We start from the raw sequence: 16,397 nt of genomic DNA, 5'->3' as shown, positions 1-16,397 counted from the left end.
AAAAAAAAAAAAAAAAAAAAGAGAGAGAGAGAGAGAGAGAGAGAGAGAGAGAGAGAGAGAGAGTGACAGAAAGAAAGACAGACAGACAGACAGAGACAGAACTGAGTAAACCATGAAGAACAAGCCAGTAAGCTGTATTCCTTCCTGGTTTTGCCTCTAGGTTCCTGTTTGAGCTCCTGCCATGACATCCCTCAGTAATGGACTGTGAAGTGAAGAATTAATCTAAAATTAATTCTTCAAAATTTTAAAATGAGTTGATCAGATATGCAATTTTTGTTGTGAACTCCTACAGCTTGGGCTAGGCAGGAGGGGAGACAGACTTGTTTTCTTCTTTTGAATCACACCCACCCCCAGGGCTGGAGGACAGAATAAAGGAGAGGCCAGAGAGAAGGCAGGCAGAAGCCATTCTAGGAGATGGAAGACTGGAGAGAAGGAAGAGGGGAAGAAAAGAGGAGGAAAAGGAGGAAGATGAAGAATGAAAGTATGGGAATCACTAGTGATGGATGCCCCCAGAGTCCTCCACCTCTGTCCTCCGACCTCCTGAATCTGCAGGTGTCCCAATCCATTCAGAGAGCCAGGAACAAAGCACAAGCATTCTCTAGAAAGACTCCTATGACTACCCAATTTCAAACAGTCTTCTCTGTATCATCATCCAGTTTTTGTTGGACAAGGGCCTGTCTCTCTATAACTCCATTATCCTGTTGTCTGGCATCCTGGTGTCCTGATTCCTGTGTGAAGCCAGGAAACCCACTGTTACTATAAGCCTTACTCATGTGGGGACAGATGCCTGAAGGGCCTGGAGGAAGCTTCCTATGCTATCAGATATTGCACTGAGAGGTCACAGAAGTCCTGGTGGCAGGCATGGGCTCCTTAGTTAGACTGCTCAGGTTCAATGTATGGCTGTCTTTACCAAGAGAGTGACCTTGAGCCAACAAATTGCTTCCTTCCTTGGTTTTCTAGTCTCTAGAGTGTAGATGGCAATAGCATTTGCCGGAGAGTCAGCAGGTTAAATGGACAGGCTGACACAGGTAACGAGAGAGCACAATGCTGGGCAGCCAGCATGTGCTGGGATGAGCATGGGCTGAGGTTGTCTTACTGTCTATGGCTGGCAGAGTCACAGAATTACTTGCAGAGTCACAGAATTACTTGATTTTACACCTTTGCCTCTCAGAGATGGAGTCAACCCACAGATAAGACGCTGCTGGGATAAGAAGCTTAGGCCAACACCTCACTTATTTAAATATGAAGTAATAACCAAGAGGCTGCAGAGAGATTTGCCACTGTGGCGGTGTGAGGAGGAAGAGGGCAACTACAAAGTAGAGCTGGACTCAACCCTCTCCCCCGCCCCCGCCATGTCACTGAGCCAATATGTCAACACACCTCACCTCCCCATGTTTAGTTTAGTTTCTTACTTATTTCAGTAGTTACTGAATTTAAATTTTTGACATGATCTGGTTAACCAGAGGAATCCATTTTAATATAATGTGGCCAGAGTTAAGTAGTCATCATTAAGCTATTATCTACATATAACTATTCATACACATTAGATGGACTTCTTATTCACCCGTGGATACAGTGGAAAAAAAATTCTTAGGCTAACATTCATCCTTTCTTATTTTGGAGACGAGAGGAACCCTGACATAAGCCGGCAAAGTGCTCAGCCACTGCAAGCAGCTTTCCTGTGCCTATACCACAGGCATCTAGAAAGTCCCCTGAATCAGGGCAGCACTAGGTAGCATAAAAGCTTCTCCCACTGAGAGTCTGGAGCTGAAGTGGACAATGAATTGTGGGTTTTTTTTCAACCATGTAGACTTTTTTTTTTCCTTGATATTTTGAATCCTCAAGGCATTCTGCTGGTACCCATTTACAAAGCAAAAGAAATGCCATAGTCACTGGGTAACTAGCATTAGTCTTGCTAGAAGCCCACAGGAAGAGGGGAGACTCTAACAAGCAAAATAATGCTGTTAAAATCACAAAGCAGATCATACTGTTTGGTGGTTAAAGATGCCATGATGGTTTTCAATATGGCTGCTGAAAGAAGGCTGGAGATTTGTCCTGTGTGTACATGTCCCATGAACACTTATGTTGGTATATATGGCCAAGCCTCTAACGGTGTCTGTCCTTCATACTGGAGCACCTCTTTCCTTCTTCATGCCTCTCACACTTGTCCAGCTAGCTCCAAGTAATGTTCTTCCTGCAGACCTTGTCATGCTATGTATGTTCTTACCTTGTGGGGCCAACCAAATTTATCTGCCCAGGTGTCCGCATGGCTAGTTCTCATCCTGTCAAGTCTTGCTTGGCTCTTGTTTTCCCAGCAAGACCCCGTGTAGCTACCCTATCACCCCACAACACTAGCTCTGGCTAGCTCCGTTCCTCCCTGCCTAACACTGATTACTCTTTGACCTCCTGTGTTGATTTTCTCATTGTTCATCACTCCATATTCCCTCCCCACTAGAGATCGAGTTCCAGGAAGGCAGAGAGCTTTGCCTGTTGTGTTCACAGATGCGTTTCCACCTGGAAGGTGCCTATTAATGAGTGAATACCTTGCTGAAGCACTAGGATGGCAACCTCAGATGAGACTGTCGGCCTGGGAAATGAATGGCCTCCCTTTGTGGAACCTCTTTCCCTACCCAGGTCACACCCTGCATCTCTTTCTTACTGGTGGGACACCTCCCTCCTTTGTCCCACAAGTGGTCTGATGACTTCTCTCAGGCTGAAGTAAGTGCAAAGCCCACAGTCACCTGGTGTTACAGATCTAGGGTTCTGTCTGACCAGAGATCTTCACACATTGTCCAGGAAGAGGCTTTGGAGCCCTGCTTTCTCACTCTTGCAGTAACTGTTAGCCACCACTGCTCCCTGTAGCAGCAGGGCACCCGGGCCTTCAAAGCTGGGGCCTTGTATGAATCATTTGGCAGCACAGCCGATGGGATGGGACGACAGAACCTCTCATAGAGGTGGGCTGAGGATCTGGCCCCTGGAGTCCCCCAGGCCTGTCAGGTCCTTTCCTACAAGAGGGTTAGGGTAAAGGTCAACTGACAGACGTGCTCACTGGGCTTCACCCAGTGAGAGAGAAGAGGAAACCAGAGGTGAAACTCAAAGAGCAGAAGAATACTTCTAGCACTCTCTCTACCCCACAGTCTCCATCGCCACGCCTGCTAATACATGAGACAAAAAAAAAAAAAAAAAAGATTCACAGAGAAAATAAAAGGGGAAAGGTAGTTCTAAAAAAGGGAACCCCCCCTTTTTTTTCTGTTTGCCCACCGGCTCCTGTATGAATGATATGAATGATGTCATTTCCCAAGACCTACGCTTGCAATAGCCCATAATTACTTAATCATTCCTGCTCTGCCATTTCTTCTCCACTTTAAGTGCCAGATAAACATGTTGTTCATTAAGGAGATAGCTTAAGTTCATAGGAAAACCAAAAGAATTCTAACGTTTCTTACCAGGAGTAATTCCTGTCTTCATGATTTATGTAACATGAGGGAGAAAAAAAAAATCCACAAGAGAAGAAAATGCTGTCCTTCCCAAAGACCAGTTTAGAAACTTAGGACTTCACCACTGAGCTTTCTTTTTGCACTCTGAATCATTGTGGGGGACACGCCAGCAATGCTAACCAGCATGTGGCCTGATGCTAAGCCTGGGTGCACCCTGAACCCTTCTGAGTGAAGAGCACTTCTGATCAGGGTGGAAACTCTGTCTGTGCTGAGACTGCAATGGGGGTTTACTTTGTGTGCTGTAGTCAGAACAGGAACTGCTGAATTGGGGCATACATGAGGTAGGGACAGGTCAAGGTGTAGAGAGAGCAAGAGCAAGTGTAATACACAGGAAGAGACAAAGTTAAGAAGTCCAGTGAAGTGACAGTTAGCACCTAGAAAGAGGGCATGTTTACAGGAATGGAGACAGCACAACTCACGGATACATGGGAGATGCAGAAACAGGCAGTCAGGGGTGGCCAGGCCACAGGGTTTTAACTGCAAATGCCAGATCCTCTCATGCATGCCATAAAACTGCCTTAAATCCAAGCATGACAGTAAGATCAAGGACCTCCCCTAACTTTACTAAGAAACTACTGACAGAAGGGGAAAAGTTATGAGAACCAACTGATCCATTGAGTCTGATCCTACATCTTAAAGTTAGGGCGTGATTTGGAGATTTCAGCTAAAAAGTCACTTGATGTAAAAAAACAAACAACAACAACAACAAACAACAAAACTATCACTAATAATAAAATAAAGAGATATTGGCTATAAAGTAAAAATATAGAAAGCATACTCAGACAAAACCACAAAGAACAAACAAACTTTTGTATTAAAGTGGCAGGTAAGGGGAACAGACAAGCAAAACAACAGAAGTTTCTAATCACTGTGGTACCTACCTTGAAGAGAGGCCTGGAGATCTTTCATGTTTTGGTCTAAAAGTTGTGAAGGAAGGAATCCAGAGCCTAGCTGGGGCTTGGGGTCTGGCTCTCCCTGGGCCCCTACGGGTGCTGGCTCCTTTAGTCGGTCATCTCCAAACACGGCAGCCCACTCTCGGCTGAACTCTCCTTCATCCAGGCAGGAAGCACTGAAGATCTCATTCAACAGCAGCAGGTCATCCTTGTCACCACCTTCTGGTTCTGGGGTCCCTGCTATGGGACCCAGGCAAGCTGGTGGAGGCAAAAGAATACAACAGAACATATGATTTCCAAGAGCTGGGGCTTTACGAACAACCGTCATGGCGGCTAGACTGGGACAAGCTGAACTATGGCCAGACATAAGAAAAGGTAATCAGAATAGAAATGTAACCCATGGCACTTCATTAACAGATTTCAGAAATAAATTTGGAACCCTATCTTCCCTTGTGCCCCTTCTTCCAAATGAAATATTTTACACACACACACACACACACACACACACACACACACAAAAAAAAAAAATATCTAGGGCTTGTGTTTTCCCTTAACATAAAAGCAGATCTGGCAAAACATTCCCCAGGTCTGAAACAAAGCCAGGACTGGAAGCTGTTGGTGATCTTAGCTCCTTGTTTGTAAGGCTTCCTAAATCTTCCCACACAAAACCTCAATCCACGATGCCTGGGCTGGAGCCTCAAGCAAACCATGTGGCAGCCTGTCTTGCCACCCAAGCTGGGGGAGAAGGCTCACCACGCCCTGGCCCAGGGGAGCATGTCAGGAGGTACATCAACACCCAAGACAGATGTCTCTGCAATAACAGCAAAGGGAAGGTGGATCGGGCTTGCCTCAGAGGAGCAATCAGAGAGTGACAGGGAGGGAGGTCCGAAGTCTGGTCTGAGACAGAGGGTTCAGATTCACTTCGTGGGCCTTAGACATAAGCACCGACAGGTGTCAATGAGCCCTAGTCCTGAGAGGAGTCTAGGTCCAACCCACCTTCAGCAGACCGTCACCTTCTGAGGCTCCAATGAGTCATCCCTGACATTACAGTAGGCATGAAAGCCTGCTTAGAATGCCAGGAACCTGGGACTACTACACCAAAGTCATCAGTCCAGATGGTTGTAAAGAGAGAACCATTCTCCTAGATGAACACTGACCATCATTTACAAGGAAAACAGGGACTTGGCTCTCATAAATCTCATGGAAAGCACCTATTTTAAGAACCAAGGACTGAGGGATGTATTAAGTGTTGCTTTGTTTGTGGGATCCAATTGCCACTTGCAAACTGAAAACATTTTTATTATAAGCCATGAAGCAAAGAAAAACATCATGGTTCCCATGGTTTTCTGAGCAACACTGAAATTCTGATGACCATGACAAATGAGATTATCAGGTTTTCTGCAGATTTATCCACATATATGGTGATTAGTAGTTAAGGATATTGTTTTAAAGTAAAGCTTCTTCCTGTTCTTTTGCTGGATCTGTTTTCACCCACATTACATACAGATCTAGAGATTAAGGGGATTTTTTTTTTTTTTTAATGAACTCAGCAGATTGGCTATAAATCAGGGAGGGGAAAGTCTAGTAACTCATATCACTGTGGTTTTAAAATAGTGGCAAAACATCATTTTAATCAGACAAGTGCCTAATTTAAGCATTTTTATTGTTTATGTTATCAAAGACATACATTTCCAGGCAGACATAACCTGTAGGCACAGTAGGTGAAAAAGACAGCAACTTGGTCCTGTGAAGAGGCTTCGCTGAGGAGCAGGAGCCACCAGGCTGGGCAGGTGGGTAAGGCAGGCAGAGGGTGTATTACAGTGGCTCTCCAGCACCCTGTCATACAGGAAGAAGCTTGAAGAAAGGCACCCGCAATGGCAATGTATCAGCTGTGGCCCTCAACAGGGGTGTTTACTCACGAATTTTCTCTTTCAGTCTCTCCCAGACTCATCCTCTTAACCTGTGGTTACTTTACAAGTCTCTGTACTTGCCATTTTCTGGTGACATTGGAGTACCCAAACCATTTCTCCTGGTTTCTTTCTGGCCTGGTTGAAACGTATGATTATTGAGCCAGGCCCATGTTAAGTGACACCTATTCAGTGGGACCTTAAGTGGGAATCTTTTAGCAAGATCTGTTCCTTCAACAGTCATTTCATTTTGATCTCTTCAGAAGCCAGGCTTGGAGAGGTGTTGCCGTGGTGAATGGGATCCCACAAAGGTCACAGTGGACAGCAGACCAACAGGAGTCCTCTACACATAAGCCAATTATAAAACTTCCATTTCATGTTTAGTGCTCAGGCTTCATGTCTTGGTATTGATGTTAGTGGCTTCTGCCACCTGGCACCTCTTCCCTTTCCTTCAGGTGTGTTTTCTTGAGAAGCACTTTCCCTCTGTGGTCCTGGTGAGATGCCCTTAGTAGAACCCATCACCTGCCACTCCAGGTGTGTGTGTGTGGCTGAGCAGGTTGAAGATCTCCCTCTCTCAGGCCACAGTGACTGACCAGGGGATGACACATGCCAGAGGCTTCCCTGTATTTGCTCTATGAAAAGTGGATGGAAAAAGACCCATCTTTCTTTGGGGTTCTCTGATCCAAAGATGTAAATCAGAGGCTGTTAGTGAAAACAAAGCCAATATCCTGAGGAAAACAAACTAAAGAGCCAGAAAGGGAATTTTGACAGCACTCAGCCAGTCCCTGATCTCGAATGAGTGCATTTTAAACCTAACCCTTTTCAACATAGACTTCTTTCCTTCTAACTAAGTGAATCTGGCAAACTCAGGCATTTCAGTCACAGAACTGAGAAAATGTCCTCTGCAGTCAGCTTTGAATTCAGGTTTTGCCTCTACTGAAGTTCACCACTGAATGTGGTCTATTATTTAGCATTCTGCTTATTTATTTTTCTTAACATTTATTATTAAAAAGTTGTGAAGAAAAAAAGTTGCAAATAAAAATGTCATCAAACCCTGGCTATTAAATAGTTAAAAAGCAGGGGGGGACAGTGAACTGTGCTCTTGTAAGAGAACTTATTATGTAGCTAAAAGCAAGGAAACTGGCACTGACTTGAACCATAAAACACAGAAACCTCCTGATTATTACACTGATAATTAAGATGCCTGAAATTACTATGCATAACTTGTCAGAGAAACTTAATTACAAATCCAAATGGACAGGTTTAGGTCCGCAATCAGACAAGTCGGAACTTGAGAAGTTAAGCTTGTCAGTAGGCCCCGAGAACTGAGCTCCTCTTATCTTCTTTGAAAACAGTGCCACTCAACCAGAGACAAAGAAAACATGTGGAGATACCATAATGTCCTTGGGAGAAGCCTGGGCAGAACGTCCCCCACACGCAGACCAACAAAGACAGCTACTGCGTTGTGGGCCACAACTTCCTTTGGCTCAGAGTCTCCAAATGCCTGTCTCCAATCCAAGTTCTCCAACTCCTGACCACAAATTCTTATCTTATCCTTTGTGGTTGCACACTGGTGAGGAGGCTGCAGCTCCAGGAGATGGCCTCCTACCCTGCACCTTTGCAGACAAAGAGATCCTAGAAACTATTTCCTTGAACTCATTTTAAAGATGAGGAAAAATAGACCCAGGTTTAGATTACCCATCCAAATTCATGTGATTTATTAGTTACAGACAATCTGGCCTGGGACCCTTGACTCACAAGTCAGTGTTTTCTCTGTGGAAGACAATTGCCTTTCCTTCAGAACTTAGGAAGAATTTTGTTTTCTGTATGGTGATAGAGAATTGATTGAGATCTCACACACAAACTAATAAAAGAAGGCTTTGTGAACATGTGAGGTTTTCTATGGGTAGAATACTCTTCAACATAGAGGCAAAATGGCAAAGGAAAACCAAAGCATTCTATATGCCTGCTTTGCTCAACACTCAGAAATAAGCAGCCTGGGGCCTGGGAAACATTCCCTAGAAGAACTAGTCCTGAACCGGTGAGTTCTAGCTTGTAAAAGCTCAAATGTAGAGGAAACTCGAGTTTAGGCAGGGCGTGGAGAACTGGCCACAGCTGGTTCAGATAGCACTTTTGAAGTCATACTGGAGTTTCATGACCTCAGCATAAATTACAGGCACAGAAGATGGAAATAACTACACAGACAGAAAACCGAGAGCACAGGACAACAAATAGAGAAAGGTCACTCCATTTACCTTCACCTGTGTGAAACAGGAAGACTGACTGCTCTGGGTTTCTCCCTGTTCCCCACGCCCCACAATGACTAATCTTAAAGGCCACAGGCCTGCAGTGCCTCTGAAACCCCAAATACCAACACTACCCTCTGATCACCCAAAGGACGGCGGGGGAGGAGGGCAGAAAACCACCTGACACAGCATCTAAATAGAAAAACACTTCTTCAGGCTCTGCTAACAGATTGTTCTTGTTTGGAATTCTCCCTTGTTTGAAAAACTCCCTTCAGGTTTAAAAATAATAAAATAAAAATCCCAACCGACAGGGGTGGGGGTTGGGGTGGGGGTGGGGGTAAGGAGCCATATGTGCTTTCTGAAAAAACAAAGAATAATCCAAGAATGTCAGACCTGAGTTGGCATACACAGAAATAACTGATTGCTGGAGCCCTACCCTAAACTCTAGTATTAGAGTTTAGCAACCAACCTCTCTCACAGCAGGTCTGGACCAAGTCTTTCAGAATCTCTATAGGAATAATTCCATATACAGCACACCACTACACGATTCCGAACATGTATTACGTATTTGGTTTTGTTAAGCAGAGTTTCATGTGGACTGCTGCTGGCCTCAAACTTGTTATACAGCCAAGGTTGGCTTTCAACTCCTGAACTTTAATTCTCTACCTCTAGAGTATTGGGATTACAGGTTTGCTAAGACACTCCTCTTTCAGTATTTTATTTTGAAAGTGTATTATTGTTGGGCTGGGGCGTGGTTCAGTAGTAGAACGCTTGTCTAACATGTGTAAAGAAAAAGTGTATGATTATTTCATGGGGTGGCCCAGGTCACCGGCATTTTACAGAATGCTGAGAGGGAGGAGTTTACGAGAACAGATAGGGAATTTAGCACTTGGTCATTGTATGTCCTGAGGCAAAGCAATCAAATCTCTCATTTGACTCTAAGGATGACTTATAGTCAGGTGACAGTTCAGTGACTCAGGACAAGCTAGGCACCATAGGATAACACATGATTGTTATGGGCTAAAAGTTCTCACCTAGACCTCTGCTAGCTGCTGAATGGCCTGTCATCTTCATAACTGGCCAGAATTTAGAAACACAGGCAGTAACAGAGGAAGTAAAGAAGACAAGCACGTGTTTGTAATAAGGACAATAGTTTTGTGTTTTTGGTAAAGGCCTCATGATAAGATTCAGGGAAGCTGAACTCATCAAATTCTCCTCGGCTTCCCACTGCATCTTTTTGTTCAGTAGTATACTGTTTGAGGGGAGGGTCCAACTTGAGGCACAAGGATTTCTACACGCTATAATTCCATGAATGAAGGCCACATGCCATGCGTGGTATATGGTGACTTTCAAGAATCTCAGAATGTCACTCGTGTTTCTTACTAAAATATTTTTATACTGTGTGGTCACACATTGGTTTTCTATTACTTTATCATTTAGCAGAAGAATGCAAGAGCTGGGCTAGAGCTCCCAAGTCTTATAAAATGAGCCATCCTTGGATTAAGTGCCTTTTATTTTTTCACACCTAATGTTTTGCATATTATAATTAGCACTTTAATTCAGAACTTTGCAGGCAGTTTTGAAATGACATGCATTTTGAAGTGAACAGAGCATCGGACATTCTTTTTCTTCAGTCACCACAAGTTCTCCGTGGTTTGAGAGCCTCTGTATACTTGTGGTTTTAGAGCTGATACCACCTCGTGGGATGAAAACATGGAAGAGACAGACAGTGGAGAGCATCGCTCAGGCCCACCAAAGTGCTCTGTCGGACAGCAGTGACAAAGGGACAGGGTGACTTATGTGCCATTGCATTTGATTGGGAAGATGTTCACCTCCATCTTTCTGACAGAGAACCAGTACTTGTATTAGGGAAGAGTATGCCCAGCTTTATCTGTAGACCTAGACAACAGGGCATGAAACTTGCTTTCAATAAGTAGACATCAATCTTCATCCAATGGGCCCCGGCGTACACAGGAGCCTGCGAAAGCCGGCAGACACAGAAGGACAGCAGGTGGTGGCATTCATTCTTGCTTCAGTTCTCTGAAGAAATGCTGGCTTTGGGGCTAGGGTTGTAGCAGTCTATCAAATTAAAAAAAAAAAAAAACTTTCTATAAAGCCCCACATCTTTTTTTACCCCTTATAAAGGGAGGAGAAGCAAGCACATGGACTCCCATTTTCTGTGCCTGAGCACAAAAGTTTCAGGAGGATGGGGCCAAGGAGGGGCACTTTGTTGTCACAATGGAGTGTGAAGCCATGTATAGAAACAGGTGAGTTCTTAAAATATAATATCCTATTATTTTATATACTAGTGCAAATATACTACCTATTCAAAAATCAAGTCTACTAAAATAATAAACTTAAGAGTGGTAAACAAAGAGAAAACATAAACAAGATGCGGGGGTTGGAAGGAATATCAATCCATAAAACATGGAAACAAGGAGGACCCTAAGAGAGACGTACATGGTCCCCAGGACAACGGGAAAGAGACAAGATCTCCTGAGCAAATTGGGAGCATGGGGGGAGGGGAAAGGGAGCTAGGAGAATGAGAAGGGGAGAAGAGGAGGGGAGAGGAGGACATGAGGGAGCAGGAAGGTTGAGTCAGGGGAAGAATAGAGGAGAGCAAGAAAAGAGATACCTTAATAGAGGGAGCCATTATAGGTCTAAAGAGAAATCTGGCACTAGGGAAATATCCAGAGATCTACAAGGATGACTCCAACTAACAATCTAAGCAATAGTGTAGAGACTACCTTAAAAGCCCTTCTCCAATAATGAGATTGATGACTACCCTATATGCCATCCTAGAGCCTTCATCCAGTCGCTGATGGAAGAAGAAGCAGACACCTACAGCTAAACACTGAGCTGAACTCCTGGAGTCCAGTTGCAGAGAGGGAAGAGTGATAAGCAAAGTCAAGACCATGCTGGAGAAACCCACAGAGACAGCTGACCTGAACAAGGGGGAGCTCATGGACCCCAGACTGACAGCTGGGAAACCAGCATAGGACCGACCCAGACTTCCTGAACATGGGTGTCAGTTAGGAGGCCTGGGCAATCAATGGGGCCTCTGGTAGTGGATCAGTATTTAACCCCAGTGTACAAATGGACTTTGGGATCCCATTTCACATAGAGGGATACTCTCTCAGCCTAGACACATGGGGGAGGGCCTAGGCTCTGCTCCAAATGATATGCCAGACTTTTAAGATCCCCATGGAAGACCTCACCCTCCCTGGGGAGCAGAAAGGGGAATGGAAACAAGCGACTGGATGAATTGGGGGACTGGTGGGGAGACAGGAGAGGAGGGGAAGGAGAGGGAACTGGGATTGACATATAAAACAAGCTTGTTTCTAATTTAAATAAAAAATAGGATGGAGTATGCATATGATTATGAAAACACTAAAGGTTAAGCATTGTTGAAACTGGGTGGTAGATACTTAGGGCTTGTTATACTATTCTCATGTCATTTTGGTAAGATTAAACTATTTCAGTACTCCAAAATAATTTATAAAGGATATTTTTTATTCCATTAAAATTCTTATTCTTAAACCGGAGGGGAAAAGTCCTTACAAAAAATGAGGGCAATGTACGGCAACACACACTAGCTCCTTACTCATTCATTTCATTACTTGGTATGGTTTTTGTAAGTGATAGTTTATTTGCAATCTAACAAATAAAGCTTGCCTGAAGATCAGAGGGTCAGAGGGCAGAGCTAAGCCACTAGTTGCCACACACACACACACACACACACCAAAAAAAAAAAAAAAAAAAAAGCCACTAGTTAGCCATAGAGGTCAGGCAGTGATAGCCACACCTTTAATCCCAGAACTTGGGAGACAGAGGGCACCTTGGGCTTCACGAGATTGAATCAGTCTAAAAGAGAAACATCTCACACCTTTAATCCCAGCACTAGAGAGAATATTAGGCAGGAACTCAGTGCAGTACAGCCTGAGGTTTGGTGGAGAACACTGCAATCTGCAGACACTCTGAGGATGGGAGCACCCCACTTTGCTCTGTGCCTTGGTAGAGGTAAAAACTCCCCAGTGGCTTTGCTCTTCTGATCTTCCCCTTGAATCCCAATATCTGTCTCCGGGCTTTTATTATTCATGCTACAGGTTTCTGGTTTATTAATCTGACATGATTTTGATGAAATATTGTATAGCATGATGCCTTCAGAAAGACATTAATTAGGCAAGGAGACTCCCACCTTTGGGTTTATATTCCCAAGCCCTGGGAAGTTCATGGCCAAACTGTGATGACTGTATCGTTACAAGATTATTTTTCTCTAATACTCTGTGGATTCAGCCCACATCTTGATGTTTGGGTTTGTTTGTTTTGTTTGTTGTTGTTTTTTTGAGACAGAATTTCTCTGTGTAACTTCAGAGCCTGTCTTAGAACTCTGTTCTGTAGACCAGGCTGGCCTCAAATTCACAGAGATCTGCCTGCCTCTGCCTCCCGAGTGCTGGGTGTGCTGGGATTAAAGGCATGAGCGCCGCCACCACCACCACCCGGCTTGATGTTGAGTTTTCACGTGACTAGACTGAGAGCCACTTACAAGACAATTAAGTACACCTCTAGGGGTATTTGTGTTTCAGAGGAAACTAGACCATGTGGGCTCTGCCTAATCAAGTTGACTCACTGATAGACTCACATTTTAAGTAGACAATTGGGAGGTGGTAGAACCATGGAAGGACTGAGTTGGAGAGAATGGCTAGCTGGGGGCGTGTTTTGGTGCTGTTTCCTTCCTGTTACTCTGCTTTCGGGCCTCTATGAGTGAGCCCCCTTTTTTCCATCCTGCCCTTCCTCGGTGATGTTTCTGCCTTGCCACAGAGTTAAAAAGCCAGCAGACCATGGACTGGAACGATGAGCCAAAGTAAACCTTTCCTCCTCTAAAATGTTTCTCTCAAACATCTGTCACAACAACGCACAGCGTAACAGGTCAAGCTCAGACTGAGTTGAATCATACCCTGGTTCATTGAGGTCCACAGGGTGGCCTGGGTCAGTTTCTGTGCTGTAAGAAACCTGTATAATTGGGGCAGAATGCCACTGTCCAGGTCAAGGGATAGTCTGATGTTTGGCTCAGAGTCTCGGGAGCATTTTGGACTCTTAGTAAATCATTAAAAGGAAACCTTTGTTTGGATGAAAAGCAAAGGCTAGGATTATGCTAAAACTGCTCGGTTTTCTTAGGTCACTCAGTACTGTAAGTATCCTCTGAATTCAAGGTCTTGGACTCTCTTTTGGGTGGCTATTTAGTAGTCAGCACAAGATGTCTAAGTCTGGTGGACTTGGTTTATTAAGTTTCAACGAACATATGGTGTAGTATACCATGTAGAGAACATTCCTAATTCCTCCTTTCTCAAGAGTATCCCTGCATTAGAAACCACAAAATAGCCTTTTCATACTTGAGTTCCATTCCTGACAGTTACCTGGAGAGACTGCTGTGTTTGGTTCCATTTTACAGACAAGAACAACTGAGGCTTACAGAGTTGTATAGGAAGCAAATTCATCAAGGTCATTGATGGGAGGATCAAAATTCAATATCCACATGTATCTCATTTGGAAATTACTTTTTCTATTACAACATAGTACCTTTGTTATAATTTTCAGCTTTAAAAGCATTGTCTAATTAAACAAAAATACCATACATATTATATATTGCTTGAGCATAGGTAAGGTGATTTATAATGGCTGTCACCTAAAATTTTTTGTTTATGACTATAAAGCTATTACGAAGGTAACTATTGAATTTTCTTGCATCCAAAAAGAGAGAACTTAAAAACTTAATGGAATTATAGAGTTCAACTAATATGCAAATCTTACCTTCTTTAGGTTTCATGTCTAATAGTTCACCTATTGGTCCTTAAGAGAGAAGAAACAAAGTAAATTATCAGTTAATTCCATTTCCTTTGGTATTTGAGTAAATTATTAAGACTGGGAAGTCTGTCTTTAGATTACCTGAGCATGCATCAGTTGCAGAGCTTTTGTCTACAGAAGGCAAGATACTTTTACCATCTTCAGCTGAAATACAACATATGTAGTTGGTTATGACCAGCCCACAGCGGTACATTTTTATATACTGTGTGTGAGGTAAAGTACACTGTCAGAAAGAATAAACAATCTAGACTCTGATGCAAAGCAGTGGTCCTCAGTTTACCTTTTACTTCAGCTGTAGGCTCTCAGTGAATTTAAATTTGGAATTGTAACTTAATTATTTAAATTTAAATGCCAAATTTCCAATGAATCTCTTGTTGGATAGATAACCCACACAATATTCTACTCTACTGATCTATTTCCCACCTATGGAAAAATTAATGACTGAAGTCATTGACTATTACTTGGTATCACCAACAAATTTTAACCAAATAGGCCTGGCTAAAATAGAAAATGGAATACTGAATTCTCAGTAATTAGAGAATGCAACCCTGTATTCTCTAATTCTGAGGAAAGCTGCAGAGACAGTAAAAAGCCAGTGGATACTGAGGGTATGTTTGGTGGGTAAGGAGGTGAGCAGGTGGTGACAGAGGCATGGAAGCAGCTAATATTTTATATGACACTTTAATGGAGGAAACAGGTCATTTCATATTTATAATGCCCATAGAATATAGAACACTACAAGTAAACATTATATCAACTGTGGTCTTTGGGTGACAAGGGTGTTTCTATTTAGGCTCATTGGTTATACAAACACTGCAAGGGTATAGGATGTTGAGAGTGAAAAGTAGCGTACTTGGGGGCAAAGGTACATGGGAAACCTCTGTGCCTTGAACTCAGTTATGCTGTGAAATAACTGTGCCTCACAACAAGCAATAAAGCATGGGTATACATGCATGTGCACACACGTGATAGGACAGCCTCAACTCAGTTTCCTCATATGTTCACCAGACCTTCTATAAGGTTCCAGAATAAAGGACAGACGCCACTTCATTATAGTGGATTCACAATCTCAAAATATTGTGCAGATATCACACCCAATTAAATTATATAAGGAAAGAGAAAACTGGCATTTTCTTTTCTATAGTCACACACTGTAAAAATCTATATAAGTTATATAGGTTGAAGCTTTTATATGAATATAATAAATCAGAGTTCACACTTTTCTGAAGAACTAAGTATGTTCTACTCTGTGACCTTGATCCCCATGCAACATTGATGGTTCATGCCATAGGTCCACAGAGGGGCACTGAGGCTGGCATTCTAGATCAATCCAGACAGCTCTTCCAGGGTGACAAAGTCAGGCTTAGCCTCTCCCCTACTAACTTTCCCACAGACTCCAGAATGTTGCTTTTCTGCTGTCACTTGGTTCATCCTGGCTCATTCCTTCGTGCTGGTTCTATCTTTTCCTGTGACAAGTCTTACTAATAGCAAATGGCCTGAGCTTGTCCCCCTGGTTCCCTCAGTTAAGTGAGGCCTCTGTAACACACACCCAGAACACGGCCCTTCTCCTAGGTAGCTCTCACCAACTTTGCTACAGTTGGAGATGGGAGCAGTTGCTCCCATCTGCTTCTCCTGTTGACTGCGAGCCTCATTCCAGGAAGGTCTGGCTGTGTGTGGTGGGGAATGCTTGCTGGTGCAGCTCCGTGCTACGGAAGCGTTGCTATTTAACACCTCTGAAGTGAAAAACATCAGAAGATGACCTTTAATTTCTCTCCAATGCTCTTGCCCCTGCCTCCCAAGCATGGATGGATTCTAGAGGCATGTACTACTACACCTACCCGGTTTTTGTTTTTTTTTTTTTTAATTTCCTATTTTCTACTGAAAGGCAGATTGAAAATAGAAAAGGAAGGAGTAAAGTGGGGGGAGGGTGTGGCAAATGGTTGGAAAAGTAGGAAGGAAGAGCCAGGGTGAAGAAGAATGAAGCAGAAG

The 16,397-nt window shown here is 43.4% G+C and overlaps 1 protein-coding gene across 6 annotated transcripts in view; it reads right to left on the bottom strand.

Moving 5' to 3' along the window:
- The window catches only part of Ica1 (islet cell autoantigen 1), a 142,699-nt gene that overhangs the window by 8,815 nt on the left and 117,487 nt on the right, over window positions 1-16,397 (bottom strand). For 4 of the 6 annotated variants that reach the window (XM_027389908.2, XM_027389911.2, XM_027389909.2 and 1 more), the window contains exons 11-14: window positions 15,992-16,141; window positions 14,490-14,552; window positions 14,355-14,393; window positions 4,379-4,648 (exon numbers count right to left, since the gene is read on the bottom strand). In XM_027389908.2, coding sequence (XP_027245709.1) covers window positions 4,379-4,648; window positions 14,355-14,393; window positions 14,490-14,552; window positions 15,992-16,141 — 522 coding nt within the window. The remainder of the gene's footprint in view (window positions 1-4,378; window positions 4,649-14,354; window positions 14,394-14,489; window positions 14,553-15,991; window positions 16,142-16,397) is intronic. The other 2 variants (XM_027389912.2, XM_027389913.2) reach the window with 1 other exon arrangement.

This window comes from Cricetulus griseus, assembly GCF_003668045.3.
Source record: "Cricetulus griseus strain 17A/GY chromosome 1 unlocalized genomic scaffold, alternate assembly CriGri-PICRH-1.0 chr1_0, whole genome shotgun sequence".
NCBI lineage: Eukaryota > Metazoa > Chordata > Mammalia > Rodentia > Cricetidae > Cricetulus > Cricetulus griseus.
Note: the sequence above shows the minus strand (reverse complement) of the source record. Positions and strands in the feature narration are given on the sequence as shown.